The sequence below is a fragment of the Mchenga conophoros genome, linkage group LG7 (assembly GCF_057382185.1).
Source record: "Mchenga conophoros isolate Kocher_MC1m ecotype Shallow Benthic linkage group LG7, M_conophoros_male_GT1.1, whole genome shotgun sequence".
NCBI lineage: Eukaryota > Metazoa > Chordata > Actinopteri > Cichliformes > Cichlidae > Mchenga > Mchenga conophoros.
The window spans coordinates 59,918,702-59,936,802 of record NC_140532.1 but is presented as its reverse complement, the minus strand read 5'-3'; the positions used below and the strand labels follow the sequence as shown (position 1 = coordinate 59,936,802).

The 18,101-nt window shown below is 38.8% G+C and overlaps 2 protein-coding genes across 5 annotated transcripts in view; both read right to left on the bottom strand.

Annotated features, from left to right (window-relative positions):
* Window positions 1–5,395, bottom strand: part of cpne2 (copine II) — a 53,397-nt gene extending 48,002 nt beyond the window's left edge. Inside the window, exon 1 of the mRNA XM_085280534.1 lies at window positions 5,109–5,395. The gene's annotated coding sequence lies outside the window, so the exon portion shown is untranslated. The remainder of the gene's footprint in view (window positions 1–5,108) is intronic.
* A 1,074-nt stretch (window positions 5,396–6,469) lies between these two features.
* Window positions 6,470–18,101, bottom strand: part of nlrc5 (NLR family, CARD domain containing 5) — a 38,438-nt gene continuing 26,806 nt past the window's right edge. For all 4 annotated transcript variants that reach the window (XM_085280530.1, XM_085280531.1, XM_085280532.1 and 1 more), the window contains 17 exons: window positions 17,870–17,956; window positions 17,680–17,733; window positions 17,468–17,515; window positions 17,111–17,194; window positions 16,931–17,014; window positions 13,102–13,176; window positions 12,877–12,954; window positions 12,679–12,762; window positions 12,096–12,185; window positions 11,896–11,979; window positions 10,489–10,572; window positions 10,132–10,215; window positions 9,951–10,034; window positions 9,779–9,856; window positions 8,739–8,822; window positions 8,504–8,587; window positions 6,470–8,398 (listed from right to left, as the gene is read on the bottom strand). In XM_085280530.1, the coding sequence (XP_085136656.1) occupies window positions 8,317–8,398; window positions 8,504–8,587; window positions 8,739–8,822; window positions 9,779–9,856; window positions 9,951–10,034; window positions 10,132–10,215; window positions 10,489–10,572; window positions 11,896–11,979; window positions 12,096–12,185; window positions 12,679–12,762; window positions 12,877–12,954; window positions 13,102–13,176; window positions 16,931–17,014; window positions 17,111–17,194; window positions 17,468–17,515; window positions 17,680–17,733; window positions 17,870–17,956 (1,348 nt within the window). In that variant the 3' untranslated portion in view covers window positions 6,470–8,316. The remainder of the gene's footprint in view (window positions 8,399–8,503; window positions 8,588–8,738; window positions 8,823–9,778; window positions 9,857–9,950; window positions 10,035–10,131; window positions 10,216–10,488; window positions 10,573–11,895; window positions 11,980–12,095; window positions 12,186–12,678; window positions 12,763–12,876; window positions 12,955–13,101; window positions 13,177–16,930; window positions 17,015–17,110; window positions 17,195–17,467; window positions 17,516–17,679; window positions 17,734–17,869; window positions 17,957–18,101) is intronic.

Sequence of the window (18,101 nt, the reverse complement as noted above, 5' to 3'; positions counted from 1 at the left end):
GCAACACAACAGTGTATAAATGTCTGGGAACTGAGGAGACCTGCTGCTGGACTTTTGGGAGAGGCAAGCCATCCCATTTTTGTTTGATATAGGATTCTAGCTGCTCAGCAGCACTGGATCTCTGTTGTATGTTTTCTTTGCACTAAATTTTTCCAACAGCTAAATGGTCTGGACTGTAGGCAGGTCAGTTTAACACCCGAGCTCTTATACTGTGCTGTTGGAGTAGCTGTGGTTGGGCTTTATCTTGCTGAAATATGCAAGGCCTTGCCTGAAAAAGGGGTCGACTGGATGCAGCCATATGTTGATCTAAAACCTGTATACATCTTTCAGCATGGGCACATTGCTAACTCCATAGGCACTAATGCACCACCCTAACATACAAGATACAGGCTTTTGACTCGAGTTGGTCCAAGGTGCAAGCTTGATGATCCCTCTCCTCTTTGGTCCATGTTTTCCAAACAGAATTTCTGTGTTAACAGGCAGCGATTCCTGGAAGTGTTCCCGAGCCCTTTAGATGATTTCCATGACAGAATGGTGCCCACTTTACAGTGGGGCAAAAAAGTATTTAGTCAGCCACCGATTGTGCAAGTTCCCCCACTTAAAATGATGACAGAGGTCAGTAATTTGCACCAGAGGTACACTTCAACTGTGAGAGACAGAATGTGAAAAAAAAATCCATGAATTCACATGGTAGGATTTGTAAAGAATTTATTCGTAAATTAGGGTGGAAAATAAGTATTTGGTCAATAACAAAAATACAACTCAATACTTTGTAACATAACCTTTGTTGGCAATAACAGAGGTCAAACGTTTACTATAGGTCTTTACCAGGTTTGCACACACAGTAGCTGGTATTTTGGCCCATTCCTCCATGCAGATCTTCTCGAGAGCAGTGATGTTTTGGGGCTGTCGCCGAGCAACACGGACTTTCAACTCCCGCCACAGATTTTCTATGGGGTTGAGGTCTGGAGACTGGCTAGGCCACTCCAGGACTTTCAAATGCTTCTTACGGAGCCACTCCTTTGTTGCCCGGGCGGTGTGTTTTGGATCATTGTCATGTTGGAAGACCCAGCCTCATTTCATCTTCAAAGTTCTCACTGATGGAAGGAGGTTTTGGCTCAAAATCTCACGATACATGGCCCCATTCATTCTGTCCTTAACACGGATCAGTCGTCCTGTCCCCTTGGCAGAAAAACAGCCCCATAGCATGATGTTTCCACCCCCATGCTTCACAGTAGGTATGGTGTTCTTGGGATGCAACTCAGTATTCTTCTTCCTCCAAACACGACGAGTTGAGTTTATACCAAAAAGTTCTACTTTGGTTTCATCTGACCACATGACATTCTCCCAATCCTCTGCTGTATCATCCATGTGCTCTCTGGCAAACTTCAGACGGGCCTGGACATGCACTGGCTTCAGCAGCGGAACACGTCTGGCACTGCGGGATTTGATTCCCTGCCGTTGTAGTGTGTTACTGATGGTGACCTTTGTTACTTTGGTCCCAGCTCTCTGCGGGTCATTCACCAGGTCCCCCCGTGTGGTTCTGGGATCTTTGCTCACCGTTCTCATGATCATTTTGACCCCACGGGATGAGATCTTGCGTGGAGCCCCAGATCGAGGGAGATTATCAGTGGTCTTGTATGTCTTCCATTTTCTGATGATTGCTCCCACAGTTGATTTTTTTCACACCAAGCTGCTTGCCTATTATAGATTCACTCTTCCCAGTCTGGTGCAGGTCTACAATACTTTTCCTGGTGTCCTTCGAAAGCTCTTTGGTCTTGGCCATGGCGGAGTTTGGAGTCTGACTGTTTGAGGCTGTGGACAGGTGTCTTTTATACAGATGATGAGTTCAAACAGGTGCCATTCATACAGGTAACGAGTGGGGGACAGAAAAGCTTCTTACAGAAGACGTTACAGGTCTGTGAGAGCCAGAGATTTTCCTTGTTTGAGGTGACCAAATACTTATTTTCCACCCTAATTTACGAATAAATTCTTTACAAATCCTACCATGTGGATTCATGGATTTTTTTTTCACATTCTGTCTCTCACAGTTGAAGTGTACCTCTGGTGCAAATTACTGACCTCTGTCATCATTTTAAGTGGGGGAACTTGCACAATCGGTGGCTGACTAAATACTTTTTTGCCCCACTGTAAATGCAGTACCAGAGGATTACAGGCATTAAATAATGTTTTCCAGACTTGTGCACAGAGATTTCTCTAGATTCTCTTTTGATGATATTATGTACTGTAGGTGAGGAGATATTCAAAGTCTTTGTAGTTTTATATTGATTCTGAAAAATGCTGAAAATTGTTCCACAATTTGTGAAGATAGTTTTTTGCAGATTGTTGAACCTTGTCCCATCGTTACTTGTTCTTTTTATACCCCATCATCTTACTGACCTGTTGCCACTTAACCCAATTAGTCACAAAATGTTCCTCCTGCTGTTTCTTTTTAGTGCCACTTACTTTAACGGCCTTTTGTTTTTTTTAAATGTGTTGCTGTCATCCAATTCAAAGTCATCTTAAAATGACACATTTTCTCAGTTTAAACATTTGATGTTTTCTACATGCAACTGTGAATAAAACATGTGTTTATGAGCTTAACACCGGTGAACACAGGTATATCTGATAAAACTAAGTTATGGTCCTGTTCTATTTAGCATGTTGATGCCATTCTTGTCAGTGAGCATACACAATGCCAGCACCTCATCCAAATGGAACAGAGCCATAATTAGAGTTATTAATTACACCTGTGTTTACCCTGAGCCAAAATGGCTGCTCAGTAAATGGACAATTAATTAGACCAAACTAAAACAGAGTGCAGGTACAGAAACTGGCTGAAACATTACCGAGGCTTAAAATGACAGAAACAGATGTGCAGAGATTTTCCTGTTAGGCTGTCATGAAAAAAAGATAAACAGCCAATATCAATATTATTCATAACCTATGGTCACCATCAGCTCAAAAGTGTCTGCCAGTACCACGAAGAGTGAGTAAATAAATGTGCTACTCTCATGTAATGTAAATGTAAAACTGTAGGTTGCTGTTACATACACACAGATGGCTGGTGTCCAGGATAAACCGCAGTTTCCTTGACGTAACTCTAACAGACAAGCATGTGCTCATCTTACGCTGTATCCAACCAAATCCTAAATTACTGGAGACACCGCTGAGGAGAGAACACGAGATGCTCCCAACACCCTGGGTGTCTGTATCTGTTGCCACGCAGAGAGCACAATTACAGAAATCAGTGTTTGACATTTGTCGAATGGAAGTAACATTTTAATGTCACAGTTTTTGTTTTTTTTTTAAGTTGTTTGACATATGTGATATCTAACGAAATGAGTGGAAGTTTACCCAGATAACAGAATTAGTAAATCCCCATTACATCAGATCACCTTGAGAATTCGGCTTAATCACACAAATGGTTCTGTTTGGCTAAAAATACCCAATGAGTACAAATAAAACAACACTGGTGTAAAAAAAAATCCACTGGGGGCATTATGAGAGTCATAGTTACCCTGTGATAAACCCAATGATACCCAGGATTAAGCACTGCAAAGACACACACACACACACACACGCTGCCCTGAGCCCAGATCAAAGCCATTACCTCTAAACTAAAGAAGCCTCAGGCTAGGAACGGAAAAAACAGAAAGAGGGAATACACACACACACACACACACACACACACACACACACACACACACACACATCTTGAAACAATTGCTGATTTTAGTAAAAAATGTTGTGAATATATTCTCAGTGGTATTGCATTTGAAATAATTCCCAGGTGGCTTTAAGGACAATACAAACAGCACCGCACCCGTGTCCAGATCAGTGGTTTTGTTCTCACAGCGGCATGCTAAAAGGATGCTGTCTGTTGCTAAGATACTAATGTGTCATAAGCAGCGTGCTCCTCCCGCTCAGCTCCACTGTGATGTCAAACTGGTAGTGGTGATGCACTGAAAATACCAGTGCAACATTTTCATTCACTCGCTTTATCATTCATAGGTGGAGAAAAGCGTGTTTTGACTGGCTCAACTACTTTTACTCACTCGCTCCTTGTTTATGGTCTCAGTGGCAGTCTCCTGTATTTATAGATGCTATTAACAACTCCAGTGAGAGAAGGAGCAGAGAGTGGGATAAATCCAGCTTTAAGCTGACACCTGCTCTATCCCTTATATAGAAGTCTGAATGATTAAGAATAAAAAGACATCACAGATTGCCAAATAGCATTATCAAAGAAAACATGGCTTCATGAAGTATGCTACAATGCACCAGAGCAGCTTTAAAAGGTGTGCAGTATATTGCTCAAGTGAACTGTGCTGCACTTTAACTGGATTCAGGATAGGTCCGCAATATTTGAGACATGGGGGGAGGGGGGGGGGGGGGGTGAGCAGGATGAATGTTTTCTAAAAGCAACTGAACCTCACAAAACTGCATGTTTCTTGTACTGTGGCTCTAAAAGACCTAGAGCTGCTATTGCATCATTTTTGGCTACATGATGCACTTTGTGTATGAGTGCACTGTAGAAAGAAAACACAAACAAAATCCAGGTCCAGGTGCAGGCCTCTGACTGTACTGACCGTGCCAAAAAGCTTCACACCTGCTCACACCTGCAGGATGGGCAGGCAGCTTAAAGTGACTGACTGAGGCGGAAAAAGCATGGAAGCAGATGCCAACTTGTTAATACTAGCGGAAGGATCAGCACGCTTTAAGTGTAATTACAAGACCGGTGAGCCATATTGGTGCCAAAGTGGCCAACATCAGTGAAGAGTAGACTCCAGATCTGAATGAAGGAGAGAGATGTGCCAACTTGACCATTAAAACTCTCTTTCACACACACAAACACAACACCTGTCTATTCTGTACCATATTTCCTGTGATATTTTTTTGGTCCTACATGAAAGGTGCTCGTCAAAACATGACATCTTCCCCACATCCTTCCGTAATTAACCTCCAAGAGAAGCACACCGACTGTACATTTTGGCTGCAAGGGTTATTTTTGCGTCTTAGAAGCTCCCCGGTTCCCCTTTGACTCGGGAGCTGCTGTCAGATCTCTTCTTCTAATGTAAACCCAACAGGAAAATGTGAAACCGACTCACCTCGGTAAATGACGAACAACTTCTCCGCCGCTTTTCACTTAAAAAAATCTTTAAGTGCTGCGCACAGTAAAGAGAGAGGAAAAGCACAGCCAATTTTCCTATAAAGGAGTGAAAGCTGAGGTTAACATTTTTTTTATTATTAATTTTTTTTTTTAACCGGAGTATCCTGGAAGGCGCAACAGTGTGTGAACACAAACCATCCTCGTAGCCTGGACTGTGCTCTCTGCGCCCGGCCACTGAAGGACGGAGTTTAATAAAGCCAACAGTGGTGGCCTCACAGCGGAAGTACGACAAACCCACTCCCAAAACAAAAGCGGAAGAGTCAAGCAGAAAAAACTACTTCCGGTTAGTCATTCATGAGCGATCAGTGTCTATGTTTTCCATAAAATTACAGAACAGGGAAAAGATGCATATTTTTATACCCTAGTTAATACGGGGAATGCATTTATTCCACATTTAAAACATTTATTATTTTGATTTTTTTTTTATTTACTAAGTACTTAGTTTATCTCTAAAACATGAATTTAATCTTCTTCCTTGTGAATAGTACAGACACCAGGCCCCAAGTTTGTTAACTTTCTTTTAACACTACAGCCACATTAGATGTAAAATAAGGCTATTTACAGTACTCAAAAGCACGAAAGAATCAGCACTTTAAAGCATTATTTTGAAAGTATTTTTTGCTTCTGCTAAACGCAGCAAAGCCAAAGCATGTACATCTGCATGCGCAGTATTTTATGTGTTATGTATTCAGTCTTATTTTAGTTTCCATTGTTATTTAGTTGAATTTCAATAAAATGTAAATTACCCTTGTAAAACTTGACATCTTTAGTCACATTTGCATGTTTTTATGTGCTGCGTGTAAGCACGCCCACAGTTTCAGAGTCTCGTTGATCCTGGGGTATACACAACATTTTTCTGATAATTTCATATGAACATTGTGCAAGAATAGCAAGCAAAGCAAATCCATCTTCTACGGAGAGAAATTTGCCTCCAAAGGGTTGCAAATGCGTACGATATGATCCACAAGCGTAAACTAACCTTCATAAATGTTTACAATGATTTGTGTCTAACTTTTTAAGGACTCACGAGTGCTTCAATCCACACACAAACACCTGAAGTAAAAGGACCCAAGTTTTGGTAATCCTCATGCAGCCCATTCTGCAGTACCACTGTTAACCACAAGAGGGCGGAAAGCGAACATAAATGATAACATTTCACTGACGTCCACAGCTGCGAACGCAGCTGCTGGTGCCGCTGACAAGGAAACAGGAGAGGTATAAATTGTGCTTTCCACAATGAGCAGGACGTAAGATGACCTAATCTACACCAAAACGATGTAAAGACAAAGCATAAAGCAATCAGGTATCAACTTTTAATTGTTGACATTGAGAACAAACCAGAATTTTTTTAAGTTGTATATTATAGTTGAGGTGCATATTTTTGTATTAGACTTTATTTAACTGGCATGTATTGCTAGAGCAGATTTTGCTGAGTTTGTGTCTTGTTGACCTGTTTAAATTTAACATCATACTTTATAAAACCGCTGACATAACAAAAAATAGAAACTCAATTTAAAGTTTTCTAATTAGCAGGTCACATCTTAATGCAACTCATAGTCAGGGAATATCAAAAGTATCTGCAATTTTTCTGTCAAGCACAACCTGCACACAAACCTTTCAAAAACTATATTTAACAAATAAGCAATTTTAAATCCTTTCAGTAAGAGCCAGTGTTGCTCCAAAAATCAAAGGAAAAATAAACAAAACAAAACAAAAAAACGGACAATTACACACAGGAAAAGAGAAAGGAATAAGGTGCATTACATTCAGAAATCAAAGCATCAACATGACTTTAGAAAGTCAGAAATACAACTGGTGCGACCTGCAAAAATTACAGTATCTTCTTTTGGTCACAAAGCAAATACATTCCTATAAAAATGTTTCTTTTTAAAAATTTTAACCCTGATTCAATCACAGCTCAATAAATACATACAATTTCTTGTGTCCTCCTATGATAAACAGCAGAAATAAATACGCACATTGGATAGAGACCACGACCTAGAGTCACCATAGGAGCAGGTAACTCTTCTTTTACTGTGACTTTGTGATTTCTTGTGTTTTCAGTAATGTGGCCTCTAATTATTGTAAACATTCCACAATGCAAATTGACTCCTCGTATCAGAGTCTGCAAAGATATATTCATCATTTCCTCACAGGAAAATAACACAGTGTGGCCTTTATTTTCACAGCAGTTTGGGAGCTCAGTGGTGTGCTACTGAAAGGCGGGGCTCAACACAGGTTTAGTGATTTCACACTTTTTTAAGTGCATACATAAGTTAGTGTAATCTTTTTTTAAAAAGCCATCTTTAATGTACTTTGTGATTTTTTCTAATTTTATTGTAACAAGTTTGAAATGATCATGTCATATGGGAAATACTGTAGTCCCGTTATAACAGTAAAATATTATCTGTTCAATTCAGTAGGGAAGAATTTAGTCATGAGTGTGATACATTAGTTAAAAGTGAACAGGCGGGACCTGCTTTGTTTATGTGTGTGTTTTTACTTTCTCCCAGGAATTCAATGATAAAACAGGAAGCAGCTGGCCAGTCTCTCAGCATCACTCACTTGGGTGTCCTCGCCCACCTACTCGCCTGCCTGGGAAGGTGATGACAGTATACCCTCTACCGTAAAAAAAACTAATTCTACTGCTGATTATTACGACTGATTACAAAAGTAAGTGTGTTATTTCAGTGGCTTTGAAGAAAACACTTTTTGTTCAAAATCTAGTGTGGTGTTCTACTGATCAGCTGAGCGTGCCACCTCTCCCAATTTGTGTCCATAAACCTCTTTGTGTGCTCCCCTGTTAATCTGACAGCAGCTTTTGAAAAAAAGGTTTCAGTGGCTTCCACCCGTCTCCTGCTTTGTGAAACCAAAGGCCAATCAGTGCAAAGTCAGGGATTTAAATAGTTTCAAAAATACATTATTTCTTCTTGTTCTAACAAACTTATTTCAACTGTACAGCCGTGTTTCAATAGAGCAGCACTTAGAAAAAAACCACCCAAAACACTTCAAGCAAAAAAAAAAAAAAAAAAAATTCTCACAGATTTTTAAGTCAGTGTTGGCAGAAAAAGTACTGGACTGTTCGTCTGCACTGGTGCTGATGAACTGGAATTGTGCTTCTCAACTGTCAAGCAGTGCAGATCATATCAGGTGGAAGAGAAATTCATCCTTCTGTCCCTTAGACCGAGCCTATGGACATCACCGTCAGAGATTTTGTTCTTCCAGAGTCTGAAACCAAGTTCAATAACTTATAAAGGCCAGAACATTACCACAACATTAGAAATTAATAAGGTTTCCTTGGATAATGCAGGTCTAGCAGTGCAGGAAGTTTACCTGATGAGTTGCAGAGCAGGGCAGAACCTTAAGGCCTTAAGCAGGGCCTCCGCTCCAGAAACACTCAAGCTGTTGCACTCGAGACTGTGAGAAATAAACACTTAATCTCTCATGTACTGAGACAAGAGTTGTTTTCCTTATTGGTTTTATAAATATAAGAAAGCCTAAATGAAAAGTGGAATGAAAAAAGCAAAACTCTTGCAGTTGCGGGTCTTTATGTGTGTGTTTTACTCACTCTATCTGAGTCAGCGTATGACAGAAAGGCAAAACCCTGGCCACTTCCAGTGCCACTTCATCACGACAGTTATTCCAACCCAGACTAGACAGACACCAAGACATAGAGAGAGAGAGGTTTGATGAACAGAAGCTGAAGCATCACGCAAAAATGTTATCCTAAGATGCGAATATCATAAATTACTTTTAATTAAAAACTAGAGTGTTATGTACAACAATACCTTAAATAATTAAATAATCAATTCCTTAAAACGTGTGGTGCTGTGTAAAATTTAGGCAAAAACAGAATGAAATAATCTGCAGAGTTCAATCCATATTCTGTTCATAAGCGGCAATAGAAAACATCCAGTGTTTAAACTGAGAAAAATATTTACTCATTTTGTATTTGATGGGTTCACAGTGTCTCAGCTGGGACAAGGGCAACAAAAGGGTGGAAAAGAAAGTGGCATTATAAAGAAACATGTGGAGACCATTTAGCAAATAATTAGGTTAAAATGCAATGGGTTGGTCACATAGTGGGGTATAAAAAGAAGCAGTGATGGACAGAGGCTGAACAATCTGCAATAAAAAAAACCCTGAATATCTTCTCATACAGTGCATGACATCATCAGAAAGATTGAGTAGATTTGGAGAAATCCCTGTGTGCAAGGGACAAGGTCAAACATCAGTATTGGATGCCTGTGATCTTTGTTCCCTCGGATGGAAATGCATTAAAAACAGGCATGCTTCTCTCACAGAACTCCCTCAGGAATACTTCCAGAAATCACTGTTTGTGATTCATCTACAAGTGCAAGTTAGTGCATGTAAAGAAGAAGCCATATGTGATCATAGTAACTTTAAAAGGAGCTAATATTTTTCTTAAATGCTACATTTCAGTTAAAACCTTTGATGTGTTTTCTATTGTGAATAAAACATGAGTTTACAAGATTGACAAATCATTACATACAGTGTGTGCCAACTCTTATAGAACTGACATGTCCATGAGTAGAACACAGAACAGCACCAGATTATTAAATGTTTGATCACTTTGCTTTATCTTACCCAACTTCCTGTATGAGGGGACAGTGAGCCAGACTGGCTACAACAGGACGCAGCTCTGAAGTCCCAACAGAGGTCAGGCTGAATTATTGTGCAAAAGACAAAAAACAATCAGTAAGTGTAGTCATCTGTGTGAGCTGTGATTCTGAAAATAATCAAAGCAAATGAGTCTTACTTAATCTTTTTGAGGTTCTTCATGCACATTATGGCTTTGGAAAGGCTATTGGAGCCTTCATGGTCAATGTGGTTGAGCGAAATGCTATAAATGACACAGAAATACAGAAGAACAAAAAGGCTGAATAAGTGAGGGGAGAAACACATATCAATAAGAACATGTAACACTGTGTGAGACTTACTCTAACACACTGAGGTGTGTCAGTGATGGGAAAATGAGGGCCATCCTGGCAGCAGTGAGGATTCCCAGTTTGTTATCGGACAGACTGGAAGAGTGCACAAAAAGACATATAAATATGTACATTTTAAAACAATCTTTGAGTTGCTTGAGTTAAATGCCAATTAATGATATAGCCAAATATATAAAACTCAGCTTTTCCAAGGAAAATAAACTATTTTGAAGATTAAAATGTTCACTCAAAAGTTTTGAGGGCTTATTTTGTGCACTTCTTTAGCCAAATGCATGCACATGCAAACTCTTGCACAGTGTTGCAATCAAATGCCAAAAGCACATTTACAGGAATGAAACGCATTCTCACCAGAGCTCCTCCAGGTGGCTGCAGGCTTTCAAAGCCTCAAGCAGCTTCTCTCCTGATTGGTCACTGATAAGGTTCTTTGACAGCCTGGAGGATAAACACACACAGCAAGAAAAGCAAATTTACTCATTTTTAATAACTGTTAATGGACCATGTAAAGTGTTCTGTCAATAGTTTGTTTTTTTGATTATTCCACTTGATGGCGCCAAACCTAACTCAAACTTTACTTTTAAATTATATGGATAATAGACACCCTACACATTACAGTGGATTGATATAGCTCAATTAAATCTTCTCTATAGGTAACTGGAAACCCTTTTGAAACTGTGCCATAAACTACTTAAACGCTTCAACTTTGCAATAATATCATTTACAACTGATCACGGAATATTTAGGACCAAAGAAATTTCACAAGCTGACTTGACTTGTTCTTTCACAACTGTTTGCAAAGACATACTGCATGGTTGGGTGCTTGATTTGATTGATTGATTTGATGTGTGGCAAATGGACTGAAAACACCTGAATTCAAAGATTACGAGATTTGGCCCAGTACTTTTGTCCTTATGGCATAGATTGCATTAGTTACTGGAAGAACTTTGGATTGAATTTAATCTGGGTCATTGTTTCTGGCTATGCAACCTCAGATTCAGAATTCCTTCAGTTTACTTGATGTGTATAGGTTTACTGCCTGCCACAACAATTATTCATTGGGATCTACAAATAAAAGTGGAAGGAAGTAGAGACAGTGAGCCCAGTGGAGGCAACAAAGTTGCAAATTTCTTCATCAAATTTTGGGAAGCTTTCATTCAAGCCAAAGAGTTTAACTTGTGCACATTTAAATGAGTACTTCAGGGGTTCAAACCGGAGCTGGATATGTAAATATGAAGTATAAGCATAAAAAGACCATTCTCTTTAAAAAAAATAAGCATAAAAGCATAAGGGACGGTAATATGAAAAACATCTTGAGCCTGTAGACATTTTGTGGCTGTCAGTCAAACACACTTGGAAGGACGAACCTGCTGCATAGTGCAAACAGTTGGTCCCCATAAAGGAACGATAAAATTGCTGTAACATTCTGAATGACTTGCACGTCTCAACCTGTGGTTCTGATTTATGGCCCAGCATGTACTAATATTTTTATTATTGGATTGTTTACAAAAAAGGCAAAGAAACTACTTCACACTCATGTTGTATATGACAGGATAAATGGAACTCGGCATGAGTATAATCTACAGAAGATTGGTCATGTGACATAAACAAAGTATTTTAAAGCATTAATAAAAATATTACTATTTCTCTTGGGGTGAAGGTGAACATATCCTGGAGAAAACATGTTGGAAATGCAGCTAAAGGGTTTTGGAGATCAGTAAAATACAAACTTTCTATGTTTTCCACCCCCTGTGTACATACTTTATCTTCCTGAGCTCTTTCCAGTTCGGAATGAGCCTGTTCAGCTCTTCTATTCCTCTGCAAGCCATCCTCCAGCCCCCCAACCTGAGAAAGAGCAAATCCAACATTCTCAAAGCCAAGCTTCTTCTTTTTTTAATGACAGACTGACAGAAGGTGAATGGTAATGTCCAGTGAGCGCTAGGTATGAATGAAAGACTCACTCTATCTGCTCTAAATGTGCGTGTCCCTTCGTGGCAGCCAGGAGATCCAGAACGCTGAGATTGTCCATTGCTGTGACAATCTCATTCAGCCTGGTACACACACACAAAATGTATTAGTTATGTTAGGTAGATGTGTATTTTGATGAGGATTTATAGCCATGGGAATATGATCTGTATGTTAGAAATGCATAAAAGGCTTTGACATATGCTGACCAGGCACCTTGCCAGCTACATTTTACAGCTTAGCGCTATGAGAGAACTGGGAACGATAAGGGACAAATTTGTCCCTGCGGTGGGGGGATTAGTAGGATCAGATCCTACTAATTAATTACGAGGTTCATAAGAGCCTGATGACATGCTGGTATGACAAACAGCACCAACATTGGCCAACAAAAAGCATCATGTGCATTATAGTGTAAATGCAGAGTGAAGTGCACTGTGGTGAAAACAGCAAAGATGTCTGCCTGGAAGAGTTTTGATCTCTGTTCAATAAATCCTGAAGACTATGTGGTAAAGAACAAACCAAGATTTACTTTAGCTCTTGGATTCTGACTACTGCAAAGAAACAGAGAGTGTTTCTTACCTGAGACGGCGAATAGAGTTGATATGTTTTAGAGCTCGTGCCAGACACATCCTGCTCTCCTCATTCAGTGCCACAGAATCCAAACTTAGGGTGCACAGAAAACACAGAAAAAAACTGACATTTTTTAACAGCTTCTTTATTTTATCCAACAGAAAAAACAGCTGTATTGTTGTATCTGTGTGTGTGTGCATGCCTTACCAAAGGTCTTCAAGAATAACACACTGTCCCAGTGCTTCAATGAGCTGCAGTCCTCCAGGCAAAACACAGTGGGAAAGACTACAGCAGAAAAGTTCCATTGTGAACAAATGTTTATTCACTGTGTGTAACATTTTACAGCAGCCTAAATATAAGTTCATATTCTAGACATTATTTTTCACACAGTCATGTACATCCACACTCATCTTATATATCATAAATGCTTACTTAAGTGATCGTAGACAGGGCAGAAACCTGGTCATATTCTGAGCTGCCGTCTCACTAATCTGATGACCCGACAGACTGGAAGAAACAGAGGATGGTTAGAGCCCCCCAGTGCTCGGTGTAACACATTCTGAAGTAACTCTTACTGTAATCACATTACATTTTTCAGTAATATATTACTACTATATTACTAAATTTAGTATTACATTACATTTACTTATGTTGCTACTTGCATTACAAAGGCTCAATAGGCCAGACAGACAAAAAGGAAAAAAACAAAAAACATCTAACAAGCCTTTATTTTTCTTGTGTTTGTGCTACAATCAGCTGGTAGACGATCACTTTTTGGCACAACACCTGGAGCTAAGGGGGCAAAACAATCGCATGAGTGCTGCTGTTTGACTGAGGAAGAATAAAGTAGTCGTGGTAAGCCAATCACATGACCACTTAAAGATGACAAAGCAACAAGGTGATATATACCAGTTTTTAAATTGTGTCAATAGGCCACGTAAAACCAGAGTCATGATAAACAATATATACGCCTGTTTTTTCCTCAATAGTTTCGTCACGTTTACTGTCTAAGGACAGCGCAGCGAGCACTCTCTGCTTATGAGCAAAAAAATTAAAACAAAAAACAGCCTGCTCGTGTTGGTGGAAAAATGTACCATGTTGACCGATCAAAAAATGATATGGCAACATGACATGTGGTTGTTTAGGAAGAGGGGGAAGTTTTAGGAGTGACGGCGAGAGGGAGAGAGAGAGAGAGAGACAGCAGAAAAAGAGAGAGAGCGAGTTTTGAGATGTGAGAAATTTGCGACGTTTAGCATGTTTGGAGCGTGTAGTTCATGTGTTGTCTTGTGTAGTTAGTGTAGTGGTGTGGATAGTTTTGTGTTGTGTGTCAGAACAATGAGGTGACTGCTGAATGAAAACAGGAGGAGTGATACACCTGCTGCTGTCAGACCTGCAGGTATCAGGCTGTGATGTTCTCCTTCATAGTGGACAGAAATATTTGGAGTGGCACAAATAATTTGTGTGACATCTTATTGAATGCAGAACAGCTGATTGTTCTGTAAATAGTTTGAAATGGTTATTAAAAAAAGGGTAAAATGTAAATGGCTGCAAATAACTTTGTTGTTTGCAAAACTTTAGGATAGGATTTTAAGATTGACAATTTATTTTTGCATTTAAAGTTATGAAATATGTTTCATTAAACATGTTTGTGGTTGTTACAGTAAAAAATATCACTTTTTCTACTCTGATTTGATGTTTTTTGTTTGATTTTAGCTCAATTGTGTTAACACAGTATGTCAAAATGAAAACATAACTGTAAATTCAGACACGTGAGGTTGTGCTGAAAAGGATGATACCAAACAAGGCAAAGTAAATAGTTTTTAAAGGTGAAATATGGAGGAAACATCAAAGGTAGTTAAAATGGCCAATTCTACCCTGGACCCCAGAGGGATAAACATTTTTTTTAAAGTAACGCAATAGTTACTTTTCAAGTAGTTAATTACTTTTAGAATCTTGTAACTTAGTTACTAACTTTTTTGAAGAAGTAACTAGTAACTATAATTAATTACTTTTTCAAAGTAACTTGCCCAACACTGGTGACAATGCATTTAGATCATTATACAGAGTAACATGAAAGTAATGTAACGAATATTGTAACAAATCCTTCCTTTGGTGAGAAATTAAGTAATTTACTGCATCACTTTTAATTACTTTACATTACTTTGAGCAGTGAGCCTCTACATTGGATCCACCTGTCCACAGAAGATCATGAAAACAGTTCACCAGGGGGTGTGAAGGGAAAGGTGTTTATTTATCATACTGGGCCTTTATTCTGGGCCTCACCAACAGAGATGGGCAGTAACGCGTTACTTGTAACGCGTTACTGTAATCTGATTACTTTTTTCAAGTAACGAGTAAAGTAAGGGATTACTATTGCAAAAACGGTAATTAGATTACCGTTACTTTCCCATAGGAACGCTGCATTACTGCGTTACTAAAACCGTGATTTTTTGCGAGAATGTCTCATGACAGTGACGTAAGCGAGTGCGACCTTTGTGAAAACAGCTGTGTGCAGATCAACAATGGATCACATATCGATTGTGGGAGAGAGTATGAGCGTGCAGCATTTAAAGCGTGGAAGTACTGACCTTACTTTGAGTTTGATTCCATAAAAAGTGACAAAAACATTAGCGTCCATCGTGCGTGGGAAGAAAACTTATTTTTACAGCGAAAAAACCCCCCTAAACTTCCAAGCAAGCACCGAGTGCGCTACGACGTAATGGGAAACTCACAGAGAAACTCGCGGATTCTTCAACTGACCACGACACACCTGCACCAGGGCAAACCTCCGCCTACCGCAGTCCTGCTTTACAGGTGAAAATAGAGCAACAGGACCGCTGAGTCTTTGACTTTATTTATTTTCTGCTGTGTTTTACTTGCATCTATTTGAAAGAGTGAGTGTAAACACAAAAACTATTTTATTTTATGTGCTGGAATGTGCAGAAAATAGGTTTAAATGTTAAACTAATTTATTCAAGTCAGAGAATGTTGCATATAATTACATTTTTGCTTGATGCATAAAGTTAAAAGATTAAAACTGATAAAACAAGTTAAAAAAAGAGAGACTTTTCCATTTGATTACATTTTGTATGATGGATTATGCAGAAAAGGTAGAATTGGGCTGAAAGATCTATCGCTTTATCACCTCTTCAGGTTGTAAATCGTGTTTTTAAAAAGTAACTAAGTAACTAAGTAATTAATTACTTTTAAAAATAAGTAATCAGTAAAGTAACGGGATTACTTTTTGGGGAAAGTAATCAGCAATTAGTTACTGATTACTTTTTTCAAGTAACTTGACCAACACTGCTCACCAAGAATGGCTTATATATTTGGGTTTTTTATGAGCCTGTCACTTCTTCCTCCACGTCTTCACTACACTTGTTAAATACATATACCAAGTTTCTGACTAAAAGCTCGTTGGGAACTACTGTATTGGTGAAAAATACTGTTTTATGCCTTTGAAACTGTGCTAGCTTTGACATTTATCAACTAAATGAGAACAAATTATGCTCCAGGCTGCTAGTAATGAAAATAGTTCTTTGCCAAGTTTTATGTGTAGGCACAGCACTGGTTCAACTTGAGTGTCTTTTCTGCGTTTGAACAATCCATGAGTCAGTGTTAAATGGCTGAATAAAAAACACTCCTACAAAAACGTTCAGGTACAAGAAAATCTGGTTTGCTGGAAACATATTACAAAGAAATAAAGGGTGGCTCATTACTTTTGCACAGCACTATAGGTAGCGCTGTGGAGCAGTCATTAGCAGTACTGATGGTGACCGAACAAAGGGAAACAGAGGAAAGTGTTATAATTCCTCCTTAAATTGGGAACATTATAAAATCCTAACAGCAGTTATGACAATCTGAGATATGGCCACCTTTTCAAGGTTTTGGAATCATGCAATCCACAGCTGCTTTTTTATATTATTATCATTATTATTTTTATGAATGCTCTAATTTCCCAGATATCCTGAATGGAGCATTGGCCATGTAGGTATTTGTAATGTCCAGTGGAAGAGTGTTGCTAAATGAATGAATCAATAGGGGAATTGAAAATTAATGTTCTAAAAATGCTTCGGACAAGTTCTAAAATGTGTTGCTCACTTTAAGTGCTGAATTGTGTTAGGCTGCAGGAAGACCTGTGACAATGTCTCGAGCACAGTCACATCACTCTCTTTGGAAGCAATATTGTGGATGACAGAGAAAATAGTTGTTATAGGAGATCTTTAAAAGTCAGGTTGGTCAAATTTGAAAAGGTTCTGACCTGAGTGAAGTGAGATTGGGCAACCGGGGAAGAACAGAACAGAGAAACTCAGCTCCCTCTACACCGAGGCTGTTGTGGGAAAACCTGAATGGGAACAAACATTTTTTTTTTTACTAATTTATTTCCCTTGAGTACTACAGAGCACATGCCAATGTTAAATACTGAAATGTGACTACTTACTCCAGTTCTGTCAGAAATGGACAACTGAGGATGACGCTCTCTATGGCTGCAAGCTGATACACATTTACTGCACAGTCCACAAGGCTAAAGCAGAGAGATAAGAGGAATTCGTTTTTCCTTTATACTGTCTTTACTTTCAAAGGAATTCAGCCAGAGTGTGGTGTAAATTAATACAATTTACTAGGAAAAAAGAACAACCTTTACAACAGTGGGCTTTTTCTTTTTTCCTGCAAGGAAAGCTAAATATATAGCATATACACTGAGTAATATAGCAGTGCATGGAGGCTGTAATCAAAGTGTGCATTCCTTGCAGGTATCATGAAAATGTAAAATATAATGTATAAAATAAAAAAGCACCCAATTTTCTTTATGGCACTCGATTGAGCTGCATTTCCAGAGAGATCACTGCAAACAAACAAGCAAAAGACACAAATCAAAAATCGGAATCATTTGATTTCTAGAAACATTAAATTCAAAATAACTGTTATTTTATATTTACACTTTAATCAATAAACTCCCGAAGAGTACAGCTGCTGTCTATATAACAATCATTAAACAATAATCATTACCTATCTGTCGTCAGTCCAGTGGAACTGGTCAGGTGGAGTGTGTTTTGATGAATCCTGGAAAATGAATATAGTTCACAGCTTTGACACACATACTGTATCTTTATTTGGGGAATGTTACAATATGTTTGATTTGTTTAAAAGGAGCATTTCCTGACATCTGTGTTCATTTGCATCTATATGCATATCTTACCTGACAGTTTGAATATTGCTATTGAGTTGCAAACAGTGGAGCATTAATCCAACCGCTTTCTCAGCGCTGATCCAACGCTCCTCAATACTGAGTAGAAAAGCACGTGTAATACACTCATTATAATTCAATGCTTTAACAGCCGTTCACTGAACAGCCATGACTGATTTGGATAAGTTGTAGTTTGAAAAAAGCCTGAAAACATTGACAGAAGAGATAATAGTAAAGATTCTTT